Here is a 17,525-nt window from a genome sequence, read left to right as displayed (position 1 = left end):
GCCACTATGTTGAAGGACCTAAAATGAGGCTGCTGAAATGTGAGACTACTGCTCTGGACTAAGCCCTCTGCTTCCCCAAATATTTGTAGTCAAAGATTCTATTATACTTTTTAATAGGAGTTTTGGAACTAAGGCTGGAATAGCTCTCTTGGCTACTCTTTGTAGTGAATCACCTAATTTAAAAAGAAACATCATGGATCTTGGAGCTTCATTTTTGTATGGATACAGTAGGTATTTTAATACCCTTAGAATGACAGTTATCCAGCACTAAAACTCAGGAGCACCCTAAGCTTAAATTTTTTGCATCTCTCCTGTGGACTGTAGGCTCTTTAGGCTTTAGGATATCTACAAACATAGTAGGATTTTTCTTGGAAAAAAAAAAAAAAAAAGGTTGTATGTCAATTATACATGGTATTTATTATTGGCTGTTCCTCTCTTCAGCACAACCTTTTGATAACTTGTCTATTGCAAAATACATTCCCCTGCAAGCAGGCAGCTAATCTCACAGTGACATTAATGTTGTTCCATGAATCAAATATTAAACCAAAGAAAGAACTATCCACACTTGCCTTTAAACATTAATTTTTCTTGAAACCTGGATTGAAAGCACCTTACCACAAGAAATCAGTCTTAGTTTCTCTAAGCTATGAGGCTTCTTGATAACATAGTTCAGATGGGGATCTATTTGTTTCCTTGTGTTTTTCTGAAGTTGCAAGCACGTTTCACCTGCCATATCAGAACATCAAATAAAAGAAATTCAGTCATGATTTTTGGAACAAGTAGAGAAGAAGACCAGAAAGTTGCCTGAAAGTGTGTGGGAGAAGAGTACCACCAGCAACAAAAACTCAAATCCCAGACTAAATGGAAGAGGAAAGTATGTTGCCGTTATACCCTTCTCCCCAGCCTGAAATGCAGCTACAGGTTACTCGCCTAATTCTAGCTTTATTCTGATGAAATCAGTGCTGTTTTGACAGGACTACATTTGTCTTTTAGCATAATGTGATTTAGCAGGGTAAGCATTCTTTAGATCAAACTGTCTGTAACATTTCCAGTACTACTAGGAAACTAATACTGCCACTTCCTTTCTCTCTCCTCGTTAACCACAGACCACTCTATTGGTTTTCTACACAGTAAAATTCTCCCTTGAGTTTTTGAAAGGCATGTGCCAGAACATAGGTGTGCCCCTGTATAGTGTGCTGTATAGCAGGCACTGAAAGCATGTCAGGATAAGGACATGAACTCTTGGCTCAGCACCCCCTATCACTGCACAGTTGACTGGCTTCCAAAGCACTGCAAGAGCAGCACCCTTCAGCAAATGTGGTTTCATCTGTTATATGTCCACAGCTGAGATACAGCTCACAGCTCTGATTACCTCTTCTCTGAACAGACACAGGAGAGCCAGACATGAACTAAAGGAAAGTGACAAGAATTACGAGGCACATGGAACTTTTCTGTATGAGAACAGACTACACACATGAGGACAGAGATTGGCTGCGGAAAGTCACAGTTGAATAGTGGTTCTCAGTTTCCCCCTTATTGTATACCCCCTCGTACAATGGCTTTCGAATTGGAATGATATACCTGAAGAATTACTTTAGGAGGAGTTAAAGCATATGCAGAATGGTGATCCGGCTGATATAGTTTACTTGTGTTTCCAAGAGGCTTTTAACAAAGTTTCGTATCAGTTTTTTTTTTTTTAAGGAAAACTAAGCAGGTACGGGATAAGAAAGAAGGTCATGGCATGGAGATGTGTTTAAAAGATAGGACAAATTGGGCAACAGTAAATGATTAGCTTTCAGAACAGAGGGAGGTTACAAGTGCAGGGATCTGAGCTGTTGAAAATGATCTGGAAAGGGCTACGAGCAGTGAGGTTGAGAAAGTTTGCTGATGATACAGATTACTCAGAAGAGGGGGGACAAGGAAAGCAGATTGTGAAGAGCTCTGGAAAAATGGTTGAGTGACTGGGCAATGAGACAGGAAGTGAAATTCAAGTTATGTAAAGGGGTGCGCATGTGGAAAAAGAATTATCCTACAATTGATGTATAAAATAATGGCCCCTGAGCTGACCATTACCACTGATGGCCAACATCTAGGGTTACAACAGAAAAAACATTAGCTAAAGCAAATCATATGTCAGAAATTATTAGGAAAGGAGCAGAGAAAGTCATATAAATCCAAAAGTCATGGAGTTGACTCCACATGCACTTTCTGGTCTGCTCTTCTCAGTAATGGGATAGTGAGACTGGAGGAGTTCAGAGAAGAGCAACAAGAGTGACCAAAGGCCAATGCCTTCCTTTGAAAGAACAACTGAGCAGGACAGGACTCCATGGCCTGAGAAGATTATTTAGGTGAGGAGGTGACACACATCTACAAAACTGTAAGCACCATGTAAAAGGGTGGATGGGACTGATCATTTACTGTTGACTGGGAGGAATCAAACGAAGCTACTGGGAACCAGGTGCTTCACTCTCCCTGGGATCACTCCCCACTCCAATGCTTCATGCAAGGAAAAAGCTGACCTGCTGAACTTTGCCAAAAAGTATTGGCTGCTCCAAGTTGGCATGAATTTAAGAGAAGACTGAACAAAATTCAGAGCAGACATCTACTTGGCTTGGTAAATATAGAGAAAACATGTATAGCTCAGGAAATCCCCCACACTAAATATAGTTGAAGCCCAGGACAGTATTCAGGGGAAGTGCTTGCTCTTCCTGGCCTATAACCACTGTGGAGAAAAAACTTCGGGTTGGACGATCCTTGTTCTGACCCAGCACAGTCACTCTTGTATACTTACATTACAAATATCCAGTCTAATATAGGCACTTAATGCTACCATGTGTGGGGGAGCTGGCATGCATCTGCCAAATAGTGTGAAGAAGTGTATCTTCATCACATAGGTCAGTCTGAGATTCTTCATCTAACAGTTAAACCCACTAAGCTCTGCAATTGATCCAGCACAGTAACATTTGGTTTGACAGTTGCAACTTCTGCTTTCTGCTATCCATTTCCTTCTTTCTTGAATAGTCTGGTAACTGAACGCAGTGAACATAAGGATAATTCCTCTCCCATCCAATTTTAATATTTGCATTTGTCCTTCAGTCTCTCTTCAGGTAACTTAAAGTTGTTTTCCTTAGGTCTTTTAGGCAAGAATCTGCTTTTCCTACAACTTCTATGTATAATATTTTCCATTTTATTCCCTTTCACTTTCTTTTTCCTATACCAGAGTTACTGAGCGAAAGCAAATTTCTTGCTTGTGTAACCTAAAGACTTTGACTCATATGCACTGAGGCAGACATCTGCAAAAACTTAGGGCAGCACTGCTTTCAGGGGTCTGTCTCTGCTAGAAATTGACCTTCACTTCATACAGTGACAAACAGGAACATGTGACTCTTTCCCTGTGGTAGCAATTCCCAGCCTGGTGTATAAGCTTACGCTGCCACTCCAAAATCTGGGCTCAGCATGTTTATTATCCAAATAGCCCTTAAAGAAACATAAGGGTGGGGCATGACAAGGCTGCTACAAAGAATGTATGGCAGATGCATGCTCTCTGTGCAGAGGCCTAAGTGTCATTTGTCAGTGACTTAGAAGACAGTTTCTTATTCGGGCCACGTTATTTTAATATCAAAGTGCAAAGCCAGCTGTTAGGTAAGCTGATTAAAGCAAGAAATTGTGTAGCTAAGAGAGAAACCCACCCTTTGCCATATGCACAAAATGGGTTAACAGCTTTCAAACACAAAAATAATCCCACTAAAGTTCAAGGTAAAAATCACGGATGTTAAGAGCCAGACAGTTATTTTGTCCTACTAGATCCTGGCTCATAGACAGACAGTGCTCCTGCAGCTTTTAGGGTAGGTGTTCTGCCTCACCAACTGCCAGTGCTGGAGGTTCCCCAAGGAAGCCCACCTACACTGATGCCGGAGGGGATGCACCCAGCCCTCCAGACCCAAACAGCAATACGGAGTGGTGTGAAAGGGCAGGGAACAGATTGGATTCCTTTTTGTCATTACTTAGGGTAACAAAAATACAGAACTGCCTGATTTTAGGAAACTACATACTTTACAAATGGGAGATACATTTTATAAAGAAAGGCAATACATGCACATACTGCTATATGATATTTGTATTTGGTTTTTCTCCTCTTCTGGTGTCTGTCATAGCTTTAATATTGCTTTGTAAATATGTGGAAAAGCCTAAGGCTGTCCACAAGGCTTTCCAGTTGTCTAAGTCACTGTGCAACTGTACAGCCTTTTGCATTATTCATGATCTGGCTTCATAGCTCAAAGGCACAAGTGTAAAGCTCTCATTTAAAAGAACAGGATTGGCCATAACAAGGTTAAGTATGGTCAGCATATTCCCTGGCAAAAAAAAAAAAGTGGCAGCTGGTACAAAAACTGTTAAAATAAACTTGACGATGTACTTTACTGTTTCATAAGCAGCAACGGTATAATCTGCAACTAAATACCGCTTGTGTTATTAACCACTTGTAGGCAGGATGTCACTGTTTATATGAGCAAGGATAATTCTTCATAAAGGTTTTTGCACCGATCACTGAAGAGAATCCCTCAAGAATCAATGAAGATAAATGCTATATTGTCAGTTAAGCTGCTAGGTGTAGTACTCAAGATACTTACAATACATTCAAATTAGGAGATTAGCATTCAGATACTGAAAGCACCAAAAAGAATGGAGGGAAAAAAAAGTCTTCTCTCTGTAGTCTTGTACCTGAACATTACTTGAAATACCACTCAGGAGAGCAGTTTATGGGTTCTTCCTTCCAAAGAGCCTTCAGACGCTGGGCCCAGGCAATCAGCATCTCCTTCCTCTTCTCCTCAGACACATACTCTGGAGCAAAGCAGATGTGAGGTGCAAGGACTTTGACGCCACAAAAGTGCATGATTCCATGCTGGACTCAAAGCAAAGAAAAAAATGCCTCAGGAAATAGTTAGTCTTTCACTTTCAGTTCAAGAATGTAGAAGATTCAAATCTGAAACTGTTTCTCTGGCCCAATATAAGGCAGGTTTTCTAAACCTGTGCATTTACCAGGAGAAGGGAAATAAACTGCAAAAGTTCATTACCTGTCCTGGCAGTCACTAGTGAAGGCTAGACATTAGGTAGAATGACATATAATACACTGAAAAATAAGGTCAACTTCATTTATTCTGCTTTGTGCTATTTAAGTTCTATTAAACCCACAGAACTGTTCTCTTCGCCTGCTGTATGCTATTAAATTTGCAAGGATCAGAGACAGCCTAAAGTTCATTGTACTGTTTGAATCTCCACAGATTGTTCCTGAACTGCAGTGTATTTCTCATCTACTTCTAAGTATTTTTTTTAACCTTTTGCCTCTGGCTTAGCCAAACAATCCTGAATGAAGGCTAGTGCCTTTCAGATCAGCTCAACTTGCCATTTTCCCTCTGTGTATTTCTGAATTTACAGTTGTGTTTCATTCTTTGTCATGTTGACTTGCAAGCTCTGCCACTAGATAGCCTCACAAGGGCAGACAGCTAGTAATCGCAATGGGTAGGAGACCAAAGAACTTAAGCACATCCATTGTATTATATCAAGTAGTAGCTTTGCCTTACCACCTAAATTTCTCAAAGCATGCTTGCTACTTCTGATAAAAGGGTAGCAATAAGAAAAGGCATGCTAACTTTCGTATGCTGATCATTAATACCAGGATAATGCGTGACTCCCCTCCTGCCCCGCATCCTACATGAATCAGGTAGCTATGGGGAAAAGAAATCCTGCACACCAGGGATAAAGGAAGTCCTATAATACCAGAGAAACTTAAAAGACTGACAGTATGAGCTTTTTCCAGATTCCAGTCTGGAGGAAGGGGAACAAAACAACTTTAAAACTCTGTGCACTTTTAAAGTAGTCTCAGGATTTTAGGGCCCAATTTATAACCTGCAGATGCTTGGAACTGACAACTTAATTCTTTCTTATTACATTATATTTCATATAAAAGAAACAATAATACAACTGTTATAAATAATTGGAATAATAAAAATTAAGGCAAAGAACAACCAAATATTCATATATTATACCTGGATGGGCCATAGGAGGTAGCGAATATCACCACTGATACCTCCTTTTGCATACATCTCTTTGCTTCCTCCAGTGGTGAAAGAAAACAGGGCTAATTTGTTCTAGAATTAAGAAAGCAGTGCTTGAGTTAGGCATGTTTAAAGAAGAATGGCTAAATAGTTCAAGAGATATTCAGGGGAACCTGAACAGCATAAATTTCTAGAGGAGGTGGTGTCCTCTTCTTTCCCAGACTTTATGTGTAGCAGCAGCTCTGAGGCAAAGATTAACAACATACAGCGTAGACAATTGGACTATGTGTCAGGGCTTTGGGCAGATACAGGTTAAAAAGAAAAGGAATTACATGTCTGACACTCTTGCATGCAGCAGGACTGACCCTTGTTCTCCCCTATGCAATGTTTGGAAAACTGTGGCTAGAAACCACTCTGTTACTGAGAATCCCTTTATCCCTGTCCTTCCTGGAGGCAGAAATTGAATGCCACAGTCCTCCTTCAAACTTGGGCTTGCTTGTCACTTGCCAAGGTGACAGGGTGTTCCTCAGGTGTTCTAAACCCCTGTGTTTCTTCTGCTTCTGTAACCGGTATTAGCCATAGGCTTGTGCTCAGCTTCTACCCACTCAGTTTTAGCTTCCGTAATTGAAATAACGTTTTTCCAGCACAGTATCCAAACTGCCTTGAGCCTGCACTCAGCATGCAGCTATGATCGTTGGGGATTACTCCTATTCATCTGAGTGAGGCAGCCATTTCTGAAATTTAAGCAAACTGAAATGTTTGGAATTGTTAAGAAGATCAGAAATTACAGAGATTAATATGCAGTGAACATAAACATGAAACTAATATTGTTTCTGGATGCTACAGTTGTCACCAAGTAAGATCCATCAGACAGTGGGCCGACATTTTCCAGGGATATTCTCAGTGCCGTGGAGAATTAAAATTTTATGGACTGTCATCTAGAGATACTGATCTTGCTTAATTTATAAGCTACAAAGAAGAAAAGGTTGAAAGAAGATAGCTGGGACAGAGGCTCGTGCACTGGCTATTTCAGGTTTCCGATTAAGTTTTATAGTTTAATTCCAAACTTTGACATCTAATCCCAGAACAGGATCTTGTCACCTATTCTAGTATATCACTCATTACAGATTTGTGCAGTCCTATAGTGGTGGGAAGAATGACATACTATAGTTTTAGGAAATTGATTGATTTAAACTGTTTGCAAGCTGTATGCCACCCCAGTGCACTCTGATACACCTACCAAATTACAAAGCCCATTTTGTAGGCCAGCTAAAAATCTCTAGGAGGTTGCTTAAATCTTTAGCAAGCACTGCATTCACCTTATTGTACTACCTTTCAGACACTTTTAACAAGCCAGACAAGTGCAAATCATGATCTTAAAACAATATCAGAAACATACCTTGAGCAAACCGGAATCATAACAGTTTGGAAATTCGTGAGCAAATCCTTGGACCAAGACTCTGTCCATCCAGCCCTTCATGATTGCTGGCATGCTGAACCAATACAAGGGAAACTAGGCAAAAAGTAAATTACCTTGTTAGCACAGAGAGTCCGGGCCATCCTTAGGCCTGGTCAACAGGCTAAATCCTATTCTCTTAATCTGTTCAGATCTTGTACATGCCTTCCTTCAGCTCTCTGTCAGGAGAGGCAGTAACTATGCCTGGCAAAAATAAATGAAGTGCTTTCTGTATGTAGTAGTCTCAGGTACTTACTTGAGCACCTACAGCACACTAACACCATAGTGAATGTGAGGGCTTCCACACAAATTAAACTGGAATATGATGAAGCAGGAAGGCACCATTTAATTCAAACTTAAGACTGTACAGAATTGTGTCTCCTATTGCTGCAATGCCAAAGGAACATATGCTCTAATGGAGAATGTGGCCAAAATGCATACAGAGAACCTTATTACCAGGACTGACATCTGATGATCACTTCTGATCTGACAGACTGCTGACAAATGCCATGGGATCTTAAGAAAGGCTTACTTTCATGCCCTGGTGTCATGATGACCCTGAATCACTTTATAGAGAAGAGAACTTCTTTAACAGTAGGATCCTCTACTTCTAGATTCTTCAGTTAGCTCATGGGACTACAGCCTAAAGCTATCACGTCTTATTTGCATTATCTTGAATGCTTTAAGGACTCCTATTCTAGGATGCATCACTATCCCTAAACCTTGGTACACGCTGCAGTACAGAAGAAGAAATTCTGTAAAAACTTAGCCATATGTGGCTTAATTCAAGACGGAAACAATGTGGAAACTGGGCAATCACCATTATCTTTGGAAGTGGTGAGTTTAGTCTGCAGTTAATTTTAAATTACTTTATGGTGTCTTTGAGAAGCTTTTTTTTCTTCTTTCTTTCTTTTTTTTTTTTCTGCACCAGAACATACTCAATTTCATAGCATTCTACAGACAGAAAGTAGAAAGAAACCACTTCCTTCAGGGGATATTTTACTATACTTATCTCAGAAGCAATAGCGTAAAAATGATGAAGACTTACTGTGAAATGCTTAATTGAGATATGGTCATATTCTAAATTTCATCTAGAATTGGGCAGTGGAATATATATAGGCTATGCCTAAAGCCAACAGTCACACAGGCACACAGAGAAATGTGAGGCTAGTATTGCTTTATACAGTACTTCTGGGAGTTGTGGACACCAAGGACAGAGCTGGCACAGTGGGGAGTGGAGATGGGGTGTAATGATCCGTTAGCAAGTCCAGATAGTGCTTCTGCAACTCAGCAATAAATAAGGACAGTCTGGTTGGGGAAGTCCCAATTCCCTGAGACCACTGGCTGCTCCCAGCTGCTTGCCCAGAAAATAAGCTTTGCCCTGCTTTCTGCTAGCCTGCCTGATAACTATGGTCATGTATGTTTTTGTGCATCCACATATGAAGTTTGGCCACGTGTTGGTGAATTACTGGATTTGCTGTTGTTTCAACCTGGATAATTGTGCTACTGAATTACTGGATTTGCTGTTGTAATGACCCAGATAATTGTAGTACTGATCTGTATTTAGTTACTCTACCATTACTTAGAGATAGAGTGTTTTTTCCTAAAGCTGTTGATCTGGTGTCTGTTACCATATCCCAAACCTGTAACTCAGTGGCGCTGCCATAAGCCCTTACACACACCTCTGTGTGTAGATCTGTGTTTGTTTTGGGTGAGCTCCAAGACAAGGGGGTAGTATCAGGCTGCCTGATAACATGGCACGATTTTCATATTGAGAATTATAGTATTATTTTGCACTCAATACTTTCTGGTCTGAGTTGCTCAATGCAATCATTTTGGAGTGCAGGTAGTGTGAGGACCAGTTTTCACAAAACCTATGCAATCAGACTACTTTTGAATGTTAATTTTTAAGTGAAGCACTGCTGTGAGTTCTACTCAAGTATTTTAAGGTTCTAATTTCAGATGCCTTCCTACTCTCCAAAAATGCCAGTGTTGCACTGTTGTGTGAAAAACTCATACTGTGCTAGCATGAATAATGCTCACACATGACCTGGTATTTTTTATATTTTCTAAAATCCACATGATATCAGAAAAACCAGACACCTTGAAATTGCTATGCTGGATACAGATTGTTTTATGTTGATGGCAGAGCTACTACCTCTTTTAACTCTGGCTAGATTCAACGTTCCTAATGAAATCTATAATCTTTTCACTATTGCTTTTCTTTTGTTCAACCCTATATATTACAGCTGAAGTCTTTTTTTTAATACAATTTAAAATAATGACCTGAAAAATCATTAAGTCTGCTTCCTGCACCTTCTTTTGCTCTTCAATCAGATCATTGGACAAATCTCCTCTCTTGTAAGCTTCCCATGTCTCCACACCATAATTGAACTCTTCTGGGTTGTGCAAGCAACCTGTGGGTAGAAGTGAACAGTCATTCCTTGCCTTGTTTCTAGCACTGTAGCCAAATAAGAATTAAATATATGCTGCAATCTACAGTTCTAAATTGAGCTACTGCTTTCCATATTTCCCCACTTGCTTTTTTTTTGTGTGTCTGTGGATATTCAGCAGCATCACAGCTGATGGCGATTTGATTTTAAACTGAAGAGGAATATAGCGTCTCAGACTACTAAAACTTTTGCCTTTCTGTGGCAACATATAAAGTGCAGTAAGAGGACCTAAGCTTGGCTCTAGACTCTGGTGATGCAGGTGGATGATTTAGGAGAATTTTGCTAGTTGCTCTGCCTCTGCATTAGGGATTACTGAAACCATCACACAGTCACAAGCACTATGTAGCTTCTTTTCAGCCTCTGTAACCAGAAAATTCAGCTGGGGCTGGGGAACCAGTATTGGCTGGCTCTGCTGACTCCACTACAGTTAGGTGAGCTGATTCAAGTATGTCCACATCAGATAGATACATTCAATTCTGCTGATTCAACTAGTAGATCATCAATCTCTAGCAGAAGAGAGTGGCAGGAGCCTCATGAACTAAACTCTAGCAAGTCACAGAACGCTATCCGAAGGCATTTCTCACCCACGAGAAATGGACTTCAGAAATTGATTGTGGACACATGCTAATGCATTTTTCCCTTCCAGTAATGTCACTACGAGCCAAGGTTCATATTCAGGAGTGGACTTTTAGAAATGCTTATGTCTGGTCATTAGCAAGTTTTTTTTTCTCATTTTTTGCCAGTGCTTGCACTAGACCTGTGCTATTGCCTTTTGATTCTTGTTTTAAAGAAAGTGTTTCAGCTGTCACAGATTGTCATGGCTTTGTGTTTCCTAACCTGGAAAAATACTGGGGCTACATGCTACTAAGAGCACAGTGAAAATATCACATAAGCCTAACAAGAGCATCACTGTTTTTCTCAAGTCTTAACTGCATCATCTGGTCATTTTTAGTAATCATATAATACCAAGGTAGTCAGGAGGTGCCAAGACAACTCAAAAGCCCAAGCACTTAAGTGCCTGGAGCTAACTTGCAGAAAGCCTTTGTAATCTTGTTTGTTAAGAGTAGACGGTTTTTAGAAAGTGTTTTCAGTTGATTGTAAATACCACAAAAATAGTAATTTTCCCTCATTCACTTTAGTCTAAAGGCAAAACACTGTTTTACAAATCTGCACTATATGGATATTTCATTTTTCTGATTGAGGGACCATTTCTAGTGATCAGATTTATTAAAATAAAGATGATACTTGTTGGGTTGCTACACTGACATTTCTTAGTCAATGCTAATAGAAAATAAAAAGCTGGGTCTTGTTAGTTGGGGGATATTTGTACAAAATCATAGCAACAATTTTTTGGAGTGCACCTAACAGTGTTGTTCTGGATTGTTAGTACAGCAGGATAGACAAGGTGAAAGTTTGTCTCGTTGTTATTGTTGAAAAAAGTCTATTTTGGGTAGTCTCACCAACAATGTCATTTCTTGTTGCTCTTGGCTCAAACTGCATTGCATATAAATCAGACACTGTTACACTGCAGCCCTGCTTGCTCAGTTCTTCCACAGCAACCCTCTTCAAAGATCCATTCAAGGACTTGGGCTCTTGATGTGCATAGACTATCAGGACTTTTCTCCCTGGAGGCAGAAAGAAAACCGGAAGATACCTTTGAGTATAGGAGCCAGATACAAAAGAGGTTGTGGAGCCAGTCCTTCATTTTTCTGTAGTGTGTTTTCCAAGCGGCACAAAACTAGTGAAAACAGAGTGATAGTGGCAGCATTTGACTCCTGCTTAGCAGCAATGAGTGACTCCTGAGGAAATCATCAGTAAATGCACTCTATTCCGCAATTTTGTGCTACACTGGGCTTTCCTAGGTGGAACTCAGTGGACAGTGGGTGCGTTTCGATAGCAGGTGACACTGCCCTACATCAGCACAACCCAGTCCCTCCTCTTGAGTCAGCATTTGTGTTCATCCGATTCCACTGCCCACCCCCAAAAACTCACCCAACAACAGGAAAAAAACTAAACCAAAACAAAAGCTGTCTGCTGGTTTAGCTCCCTAGGCTGGGTCAGACAAGCTACAGCACAAGTGTGAGGGGTGCGCTGGGTTCAAAGTGGTGCCAGCTTAGATTCCCTCAAACTGTTGTGGAACAAATTCTGAAAGCTCAGAGCATCTTCCTACTGCAATGCGGGATCCCCTCATCTTCCATTTCAGTGCTGCACAAGTGAAAACACTGGGGTAGATGTTTAAGATGTCACTATCCCAGTTCAGCATCATCACAGCAACTTCAATAGAAAGCAACATGATTATTTTCTTAGATGTGAGAGTGAGCTGTCCTAGTGTATCTGAAACTGCTGACAAAGTGGCTTTAAGGTAAGCTGAGCAGCAAGATGGATATGTTGGGGATGGAGCTTCTTAAACTGATGTAACAAGGTGTATCAGAGCTTACTTGTTCAAAATTTTACTGTACATAGGCCATTCAATTTTAATAATTCTCTAAAAAAAATTGATCACTGAACACAAGGGAAATGTGAAATACTTTTTTTGAGGTAGTAGTTATTTATATATAAACACCGCAGAGAATGAAATTTCCAGGGATTGTTGAAAATTACCGGATCTGAAAAACATGCAGCTCTTGGTTCTTGACTGCCAACACAAAACCTGAGGCATCTCCTGAGTTCAGTTTCTCCAGGGGACACAGAAGGAGTACAGCCCAGAGCACCCTCAGGGTGACAGGTAGGTTTCAAGTATCAGAGATAATGAATAGAACCAGCGCTGAAGGCTTAGAAGAAAAAAATACCTCACTTTTAACCTGAATTATAAAGGGTGATTATTTCTCCAGTGTGCATAGCATCCATGAAACAATAGCTTTGCCAAAACACTATTAAAATTTGTGGTCAGATGCTATCATAAATTTAACACGTGTATAAACTATTTAACCATCTGCTCCATAACTTATTCTGGAATACCAGAAGCCATTACCTCTCTGCTGTTCCTGCTAACTCTCAGTAAATAGGTGGTTCAGTAGCTGGAGGTGAGCGCACAGATGTGATAAGATTAGTTCTGCAAGCTGCTGGTTTGTTTCCATTTCGGTGGAGCTGGGGGCACTCGGACACAGTGCTGGGAGAGACCGGAGTTTTCAGAGGCATCGCTTACTGAAGTAATTTCAGTCCTTTGAAAAAGTAATACCGTAGTATCCCAACTAAACATTACAGATATGCCACGTACCAGCACGCCCAGGCCTGAAGCGCGGGGCGTTTTTATCGGTATTTGTTCTTACCTGCCATTTTCGGGAAGCACCGAGTAGCTTCTGTCTTGAGACACTGACGCGGCCTGTGAACTCAAAAGACAAATTCGCTCGCGTGAGAAACAGCAGGAAAAGGTACAAGGAAAATCGCTGTTTCAGCGGGAAAGGTACCATTCCGTGTGGAGGCGGAGGGGCTGCGAGGGGAAGGGCTCGCCGCCGGCGGGAGAGGCAGGCCCCGCAGGCCGCCTCACGCCGGGCCTCGCCCAGCCCTGGGCCGGCAGCGCCGAGCGCCGCTTCGCCCCCGGGCCGCCGGACCAGCGCCCAGCGGCTCTCGCCCTCCCGCTTCACCCAGGGACCGCGCCGGTCCGCGCGGGAGGGGCTGGGCGCTGCTCCTGGTTTTCGGTTTCAAAACGACTGCCGGCGCCGGCCGCGGCCCCGGGTGCTTGTACCTGCTGCCCGCGGCCCGCCGTACCCCTGCGGCGGGGCTGCGAGCGGCCCGCCCGGCGGCCCCGCTGCCCGCCCGGCCCGGCCCGGCCCGGCCCCGGGGGCTGCGCCAGCGCCGGTCGGGGGTGGGGACGGGGTCGGCGCCGCCCGCTGCGGCAGCTGCGTTGGACAGACGGCACCCGCCGCGGTTACCGCACGCGGTAACTATTACTAATAGACAGGCTGGCTGGCGTTTCTTGGGAGCGAGTGCTGCTCCTGGCCGAGTGCCGCCGGGGGGAACCCCTCCGTTGGCAGCGTTCGGTGGGTCCTCGCCCATCCGCCAGCGACGGAGTGCCATCAGCTGTGGCTTTCAAATGGAGAATCCGAGGCCGAAATCAAGTGACTGGGCCAACGGCCTGGGAAATACATGGCCGAGCTACCCGTGTCGTCTTGCGGCAGGGCGAGCGGGAAACCTCTCCGCAAACCTCGCACCATCTGCGTTTTCCACCCCCTGCCCTCTGTGCTGTCAGGGTCAGGGGAGACACGCGCCCCTCAGCTGTCCTCCCTGGCTTCCCAAGGCTACAGCTGTCACTCGCCAACATACATTGACCATAAAACATGAGCCCAAATTCTGCTTGGCTGCACTCTGTTGGTTATACGGGAAGCACCATAGTAAAGGACTAGGCAGGGACTCCAGAAACCCAGACTGAAAGTTTACTTCCCCTCAGGCAGGATGTCTTATTTTTGTCTTTTCATCCCATCTGGTAACAGAAATAACGAGACCTTCTGACAAAACACTCGGTGTTTAAGCAGCTAAGGGCTGTTGGTATTAGTATACTGCTAGCAAGTAGAATTCACTTTTGTAAAGACTGGGCGAAAACTGGCAAAGAAGCGGAAATGGACATAGCCCGAAGACTTTGAGTTTTGTTGCTGTTTTACTAGAGTTGTTTTTTATAGCTCATATAAACGACCAAGCCATCATTTTCCCCCCATGCATAAGGTCTATTCATGGTAAGACATGGGAAACTAAAGGAAAAATGCTAGTAGTTTATATACCTACGTAATATTATCTGACAGGCTATTTAATATGATACCTCACAGAAACAGTGAAGAAAAAAAATTACACTGTTCCTGCTAATGTTTCTCCATTCAAAACTCGCAGACTACTAGAGTATTTCCAAGGGGTCTTTTTTTTTTTTTAATTTTCCCTGTTCCTGCTTTCCTCCTCAGCGTTCACCCTGCATTGGAAATTGTTTCTGCCTGGACATCACCCAGGCATTGGCCGGGTCTCTGCTGGCATGCAGCCTCCTCTGGGATCCCATTTCCCTTCCTATCCTTACCTCCTGCTATCAGGAGCCTGGTCAGAGTGAATGATGGCTGTCGCCCAGCTTGTGTGTCCAAAGCTTTCTCTGGGCTGGGTGGGAGTCAATGCATGCTTGGTCTTACCATGACAGGGAGTATCAGAAACACTCCTTCATTCCCACCCTGGTTTTGACATAGCTCCCAGACTGGCAATTATCTTGGTCTCTTTTGGAGGTTTAAAGTAAAGAGTGAGCATAACATGTATAAAGTGAATGGCCAATTTTCTCTTGGAGCACAAAATACTTTTGTCTTCCACAATATATATTGTTATCATATATATTGTTAATGTTAACAACATTTGAAAAGGTCTACCTGCATACAAAAACAGCATTAAAAAGGGGAGTATATTCTGGGAGGAGGAAGGACTTGAGAGAACACATTTGTGATGCATTAGATGGCTAGACACCTATGTTAAAATATTTCACAGGTGTGTAAGAGGAAAGATGGTTTATTTTACTACCAGTAAATAATAGGCTTTTACAACTGGAAAATACTACAATACTGTAGGTGTGCGTTGTGATTTTAGACAAATGAAGGCTGTAGTCTCAACCTTGAGGAGTTCATGAATTTGAAGAGCATAAAATCATTAAATGTTTCTACACATAAGATCGACAGCAGTGATCTCACTGTAGAGGTGAACCCCCAATTTCTGAGTAAGGTTGTAAGAATTTGCAGGATTAGTTCCTGTGTTAATTCCTAATATATCCTAAAGTACCTTTCCCTCAAATACTGTTGGAATGATCTCTAATAATTTTACAAAATTTTAAAAAATCCTTTCATGTTTGTCTTTGGCTGAGGCCCATTATAAGGATTTCAGCAGCCACATTCAGCAATTTCTTAGCAATCTTGTGAGCACCCATTAGTTTTTCAGAGCTCTTCAGAGAGTTCTTTATGAAACTCAAATTTCATAGTTTTGGGAATCCATTTATTTTTGCTGTTTGGGCAACTGTGTGGGACAGAGTGAAGTTTCTTGTAGCCTCCTTCTCCCTCTCCTGCTTCCCCTGCCTCCTTTAAAGTTAATTAGCACTCAGGAAGATGTTGCAGTTGCTCGAACACCCTATGAGATTTTAATTTTGCAGGTTGGGAATGTTTCTTATTATCTTCCTCCCCCACCTTTGCATTTAATATCCCTCTCTCTAGTCCTCCTTTGCAATAAGAAAAGTGGGGGGCGGGTTTCCCATTAATTTTTTTTTTGCCTAATTGTAAAAGGAACTAGGCCTTAAGCCTTATTGTTTCTAAGACTATTCATATTAGACATATAACTAATAATTAGAAATTGTTTTAGATATGATTAGTAGAATGCAGGTGCTTATAAAACAATATGCATAAGCTGCTTATTTGTCCTATGTGTCTCCCCCTCCATGGCTGGCTTGAAACCCAGTCAAGCTGAATCAACAGAAGAAGGATCATACATCTTAGACCTAAGACATGGGAGTAAGTGATTAACTTTAAAACAATATAAATTAACAGAATAGCCTGAGTGATTTTCAGAAGTTCGAAGGCAATCTTTGATGTGTAAGAAGATAAGTGATTGTGGTGACCGAAGACCTTCTGCCTACTACCACTAACTTCAGAAGAACCAGGACACGAGAATTGATAAGATAAGATGAATGATAATGACATGGGAACAGAGATCGACTGGAAAATTACAAAGACTTTGGACTGGGACAATGGGTGGTAAAAAGGAATATAAGATTGGGAAATTTTTAGAAGGTTGCCATTCACTGTGGTGGTGGCCCAGCTCTGAGTTGTTAATAAAGCAAACCTAGAGAAACCCATGACTGAAACTCCTTTAACACTAAGGACTCAATTGCTAATTAGCAATCGAAAAAGTAGCTGTGGCTAAACTGGGAGAAAATTCTCCTGTTGCTGTCAGCCATTAATGAGCATTGACTGAGCGAGCCGTATTTCATAGGAAGTTTGGATATTTGCAGTTTCTCTTGCTTTTGATTGACACAAACTGTTTATCTCTCTAACACAAGACAGAGAACATAAGAAAATGAAAATTATGGTAGTAATTCAGACCAAGGGTGTGTTCAACCCAGCACCCTGTCTCCAAGCCTGCTCACAAGTAGATGCCTAGGGAAGAGTAAGAGCAGGTAAGCACGTATGATGATACTGACCCCACTGCTCTCAGCCTGCAGCTATCTTCAACTTAGGCTTGGGCATGTTGTAGTTTGTTTATGTAGTAACCTCCAATATACATCTCTGTCAACTTTTCCTAGTCTCCCTGTGAATCCCTGCCAATCCCTTATATGTACACTGTTCTTGGCAGGGACTTCTACAGACTCAATTCCTGCTGTGTGAGGAACACCCCCCCCTCCTTTTTTTTTTTTTTGCTTTGCACCTGATTCCTGTCAGCTTCATTTGATACCCCTTAGTTCTTGTACTGGGAGCGACAGCAAAGAGTCAGTCCTGTTCATCCCCTCTGTCCATTGGTGATTTTGTGGACCTGCATCATGTGCCTCCTGAATCACCTCTTCTCTGAACTGAAGGCTGTTCTTCAGGGGGTCTTTGTTCAGAAACTGCTCTGTACTTTCAG

The 17,525-nt window shown here is 42.1% G+C and overlaps 1 protein-coding gene across 5 annotated transcripts; it reads right to left on the bottom strand.

The window, feature by feature from the left end:
- Nucleotides 1-391: 391 nt before the first annotated feature.
- On the bottom strand, nucleotides 392-13,772 carry NQO2 (N-ribosyldihydronicotinamide:quinone dehydrogenase 2). 5 transcript variants are annotated; one of them, XM_069808986.1, is made up of 7 exons: nucleotides 13,648-13,772; nucleotides 13,232-13,291; nucleotides 11,423-11,587; nucleotides 9,796-9,926; nucleotides 7,453-7,566; nucleotides 6,045-6,146; nucleotides 392-4,900 (listed from the first exon to the last, which is right to left on the bottom strand). In XM_069808986.1, exons 2-7 carry the CDS (start codon nucleotides 13,236-13,238, stop codon nucleotides 4,727-4,729), a joined length of 693 nt encoding a protein of 230 aa, XP_069665087.1. In that variant the 5' UTR covers nucleotides 13,239-13,291; nucleotides 13,648-13,772; the 3' UTR covers nucleotides 392-4,726. The 5 variants fall into 5 exon arrangements, with proteins under 5 accessions (XP_069665087.1, XP_069665086.1, XP_069665090.1 ...); XM_069808985.1 differs by having other exon boundaries at nucleotides 13,232-13,284; XM_069808989.1 differs by lacking the exon at nucleotides 13,648-13,772 and having other exon boundaries at nucleotides 9,826-9,926; nucleotides 11,504-11,587; nucleotides 13,232-13,549.
- Nucleotides 13,773-17,525: the final 3,753 nt, after the last annotated feature.

This window comes from Haliaeetus albicilla, chromosome 21 (assembly GCF_947461875.1).
Source record: "Haliaeetus albicilla chromosome 21, bHalAlb1.1, whole genome shotgun sequence".
Classification (NCBI taxonomy): domain Eukaryota; kingdom Metazoa; phylum Chordata; class Aves; order Accipitriformes; family Accipitridae; genus Haliaeetus; species Haliaeetus albicilla.
This window is presented reverse-complemented; position numbering and strand designations above follow the sequence as displayed.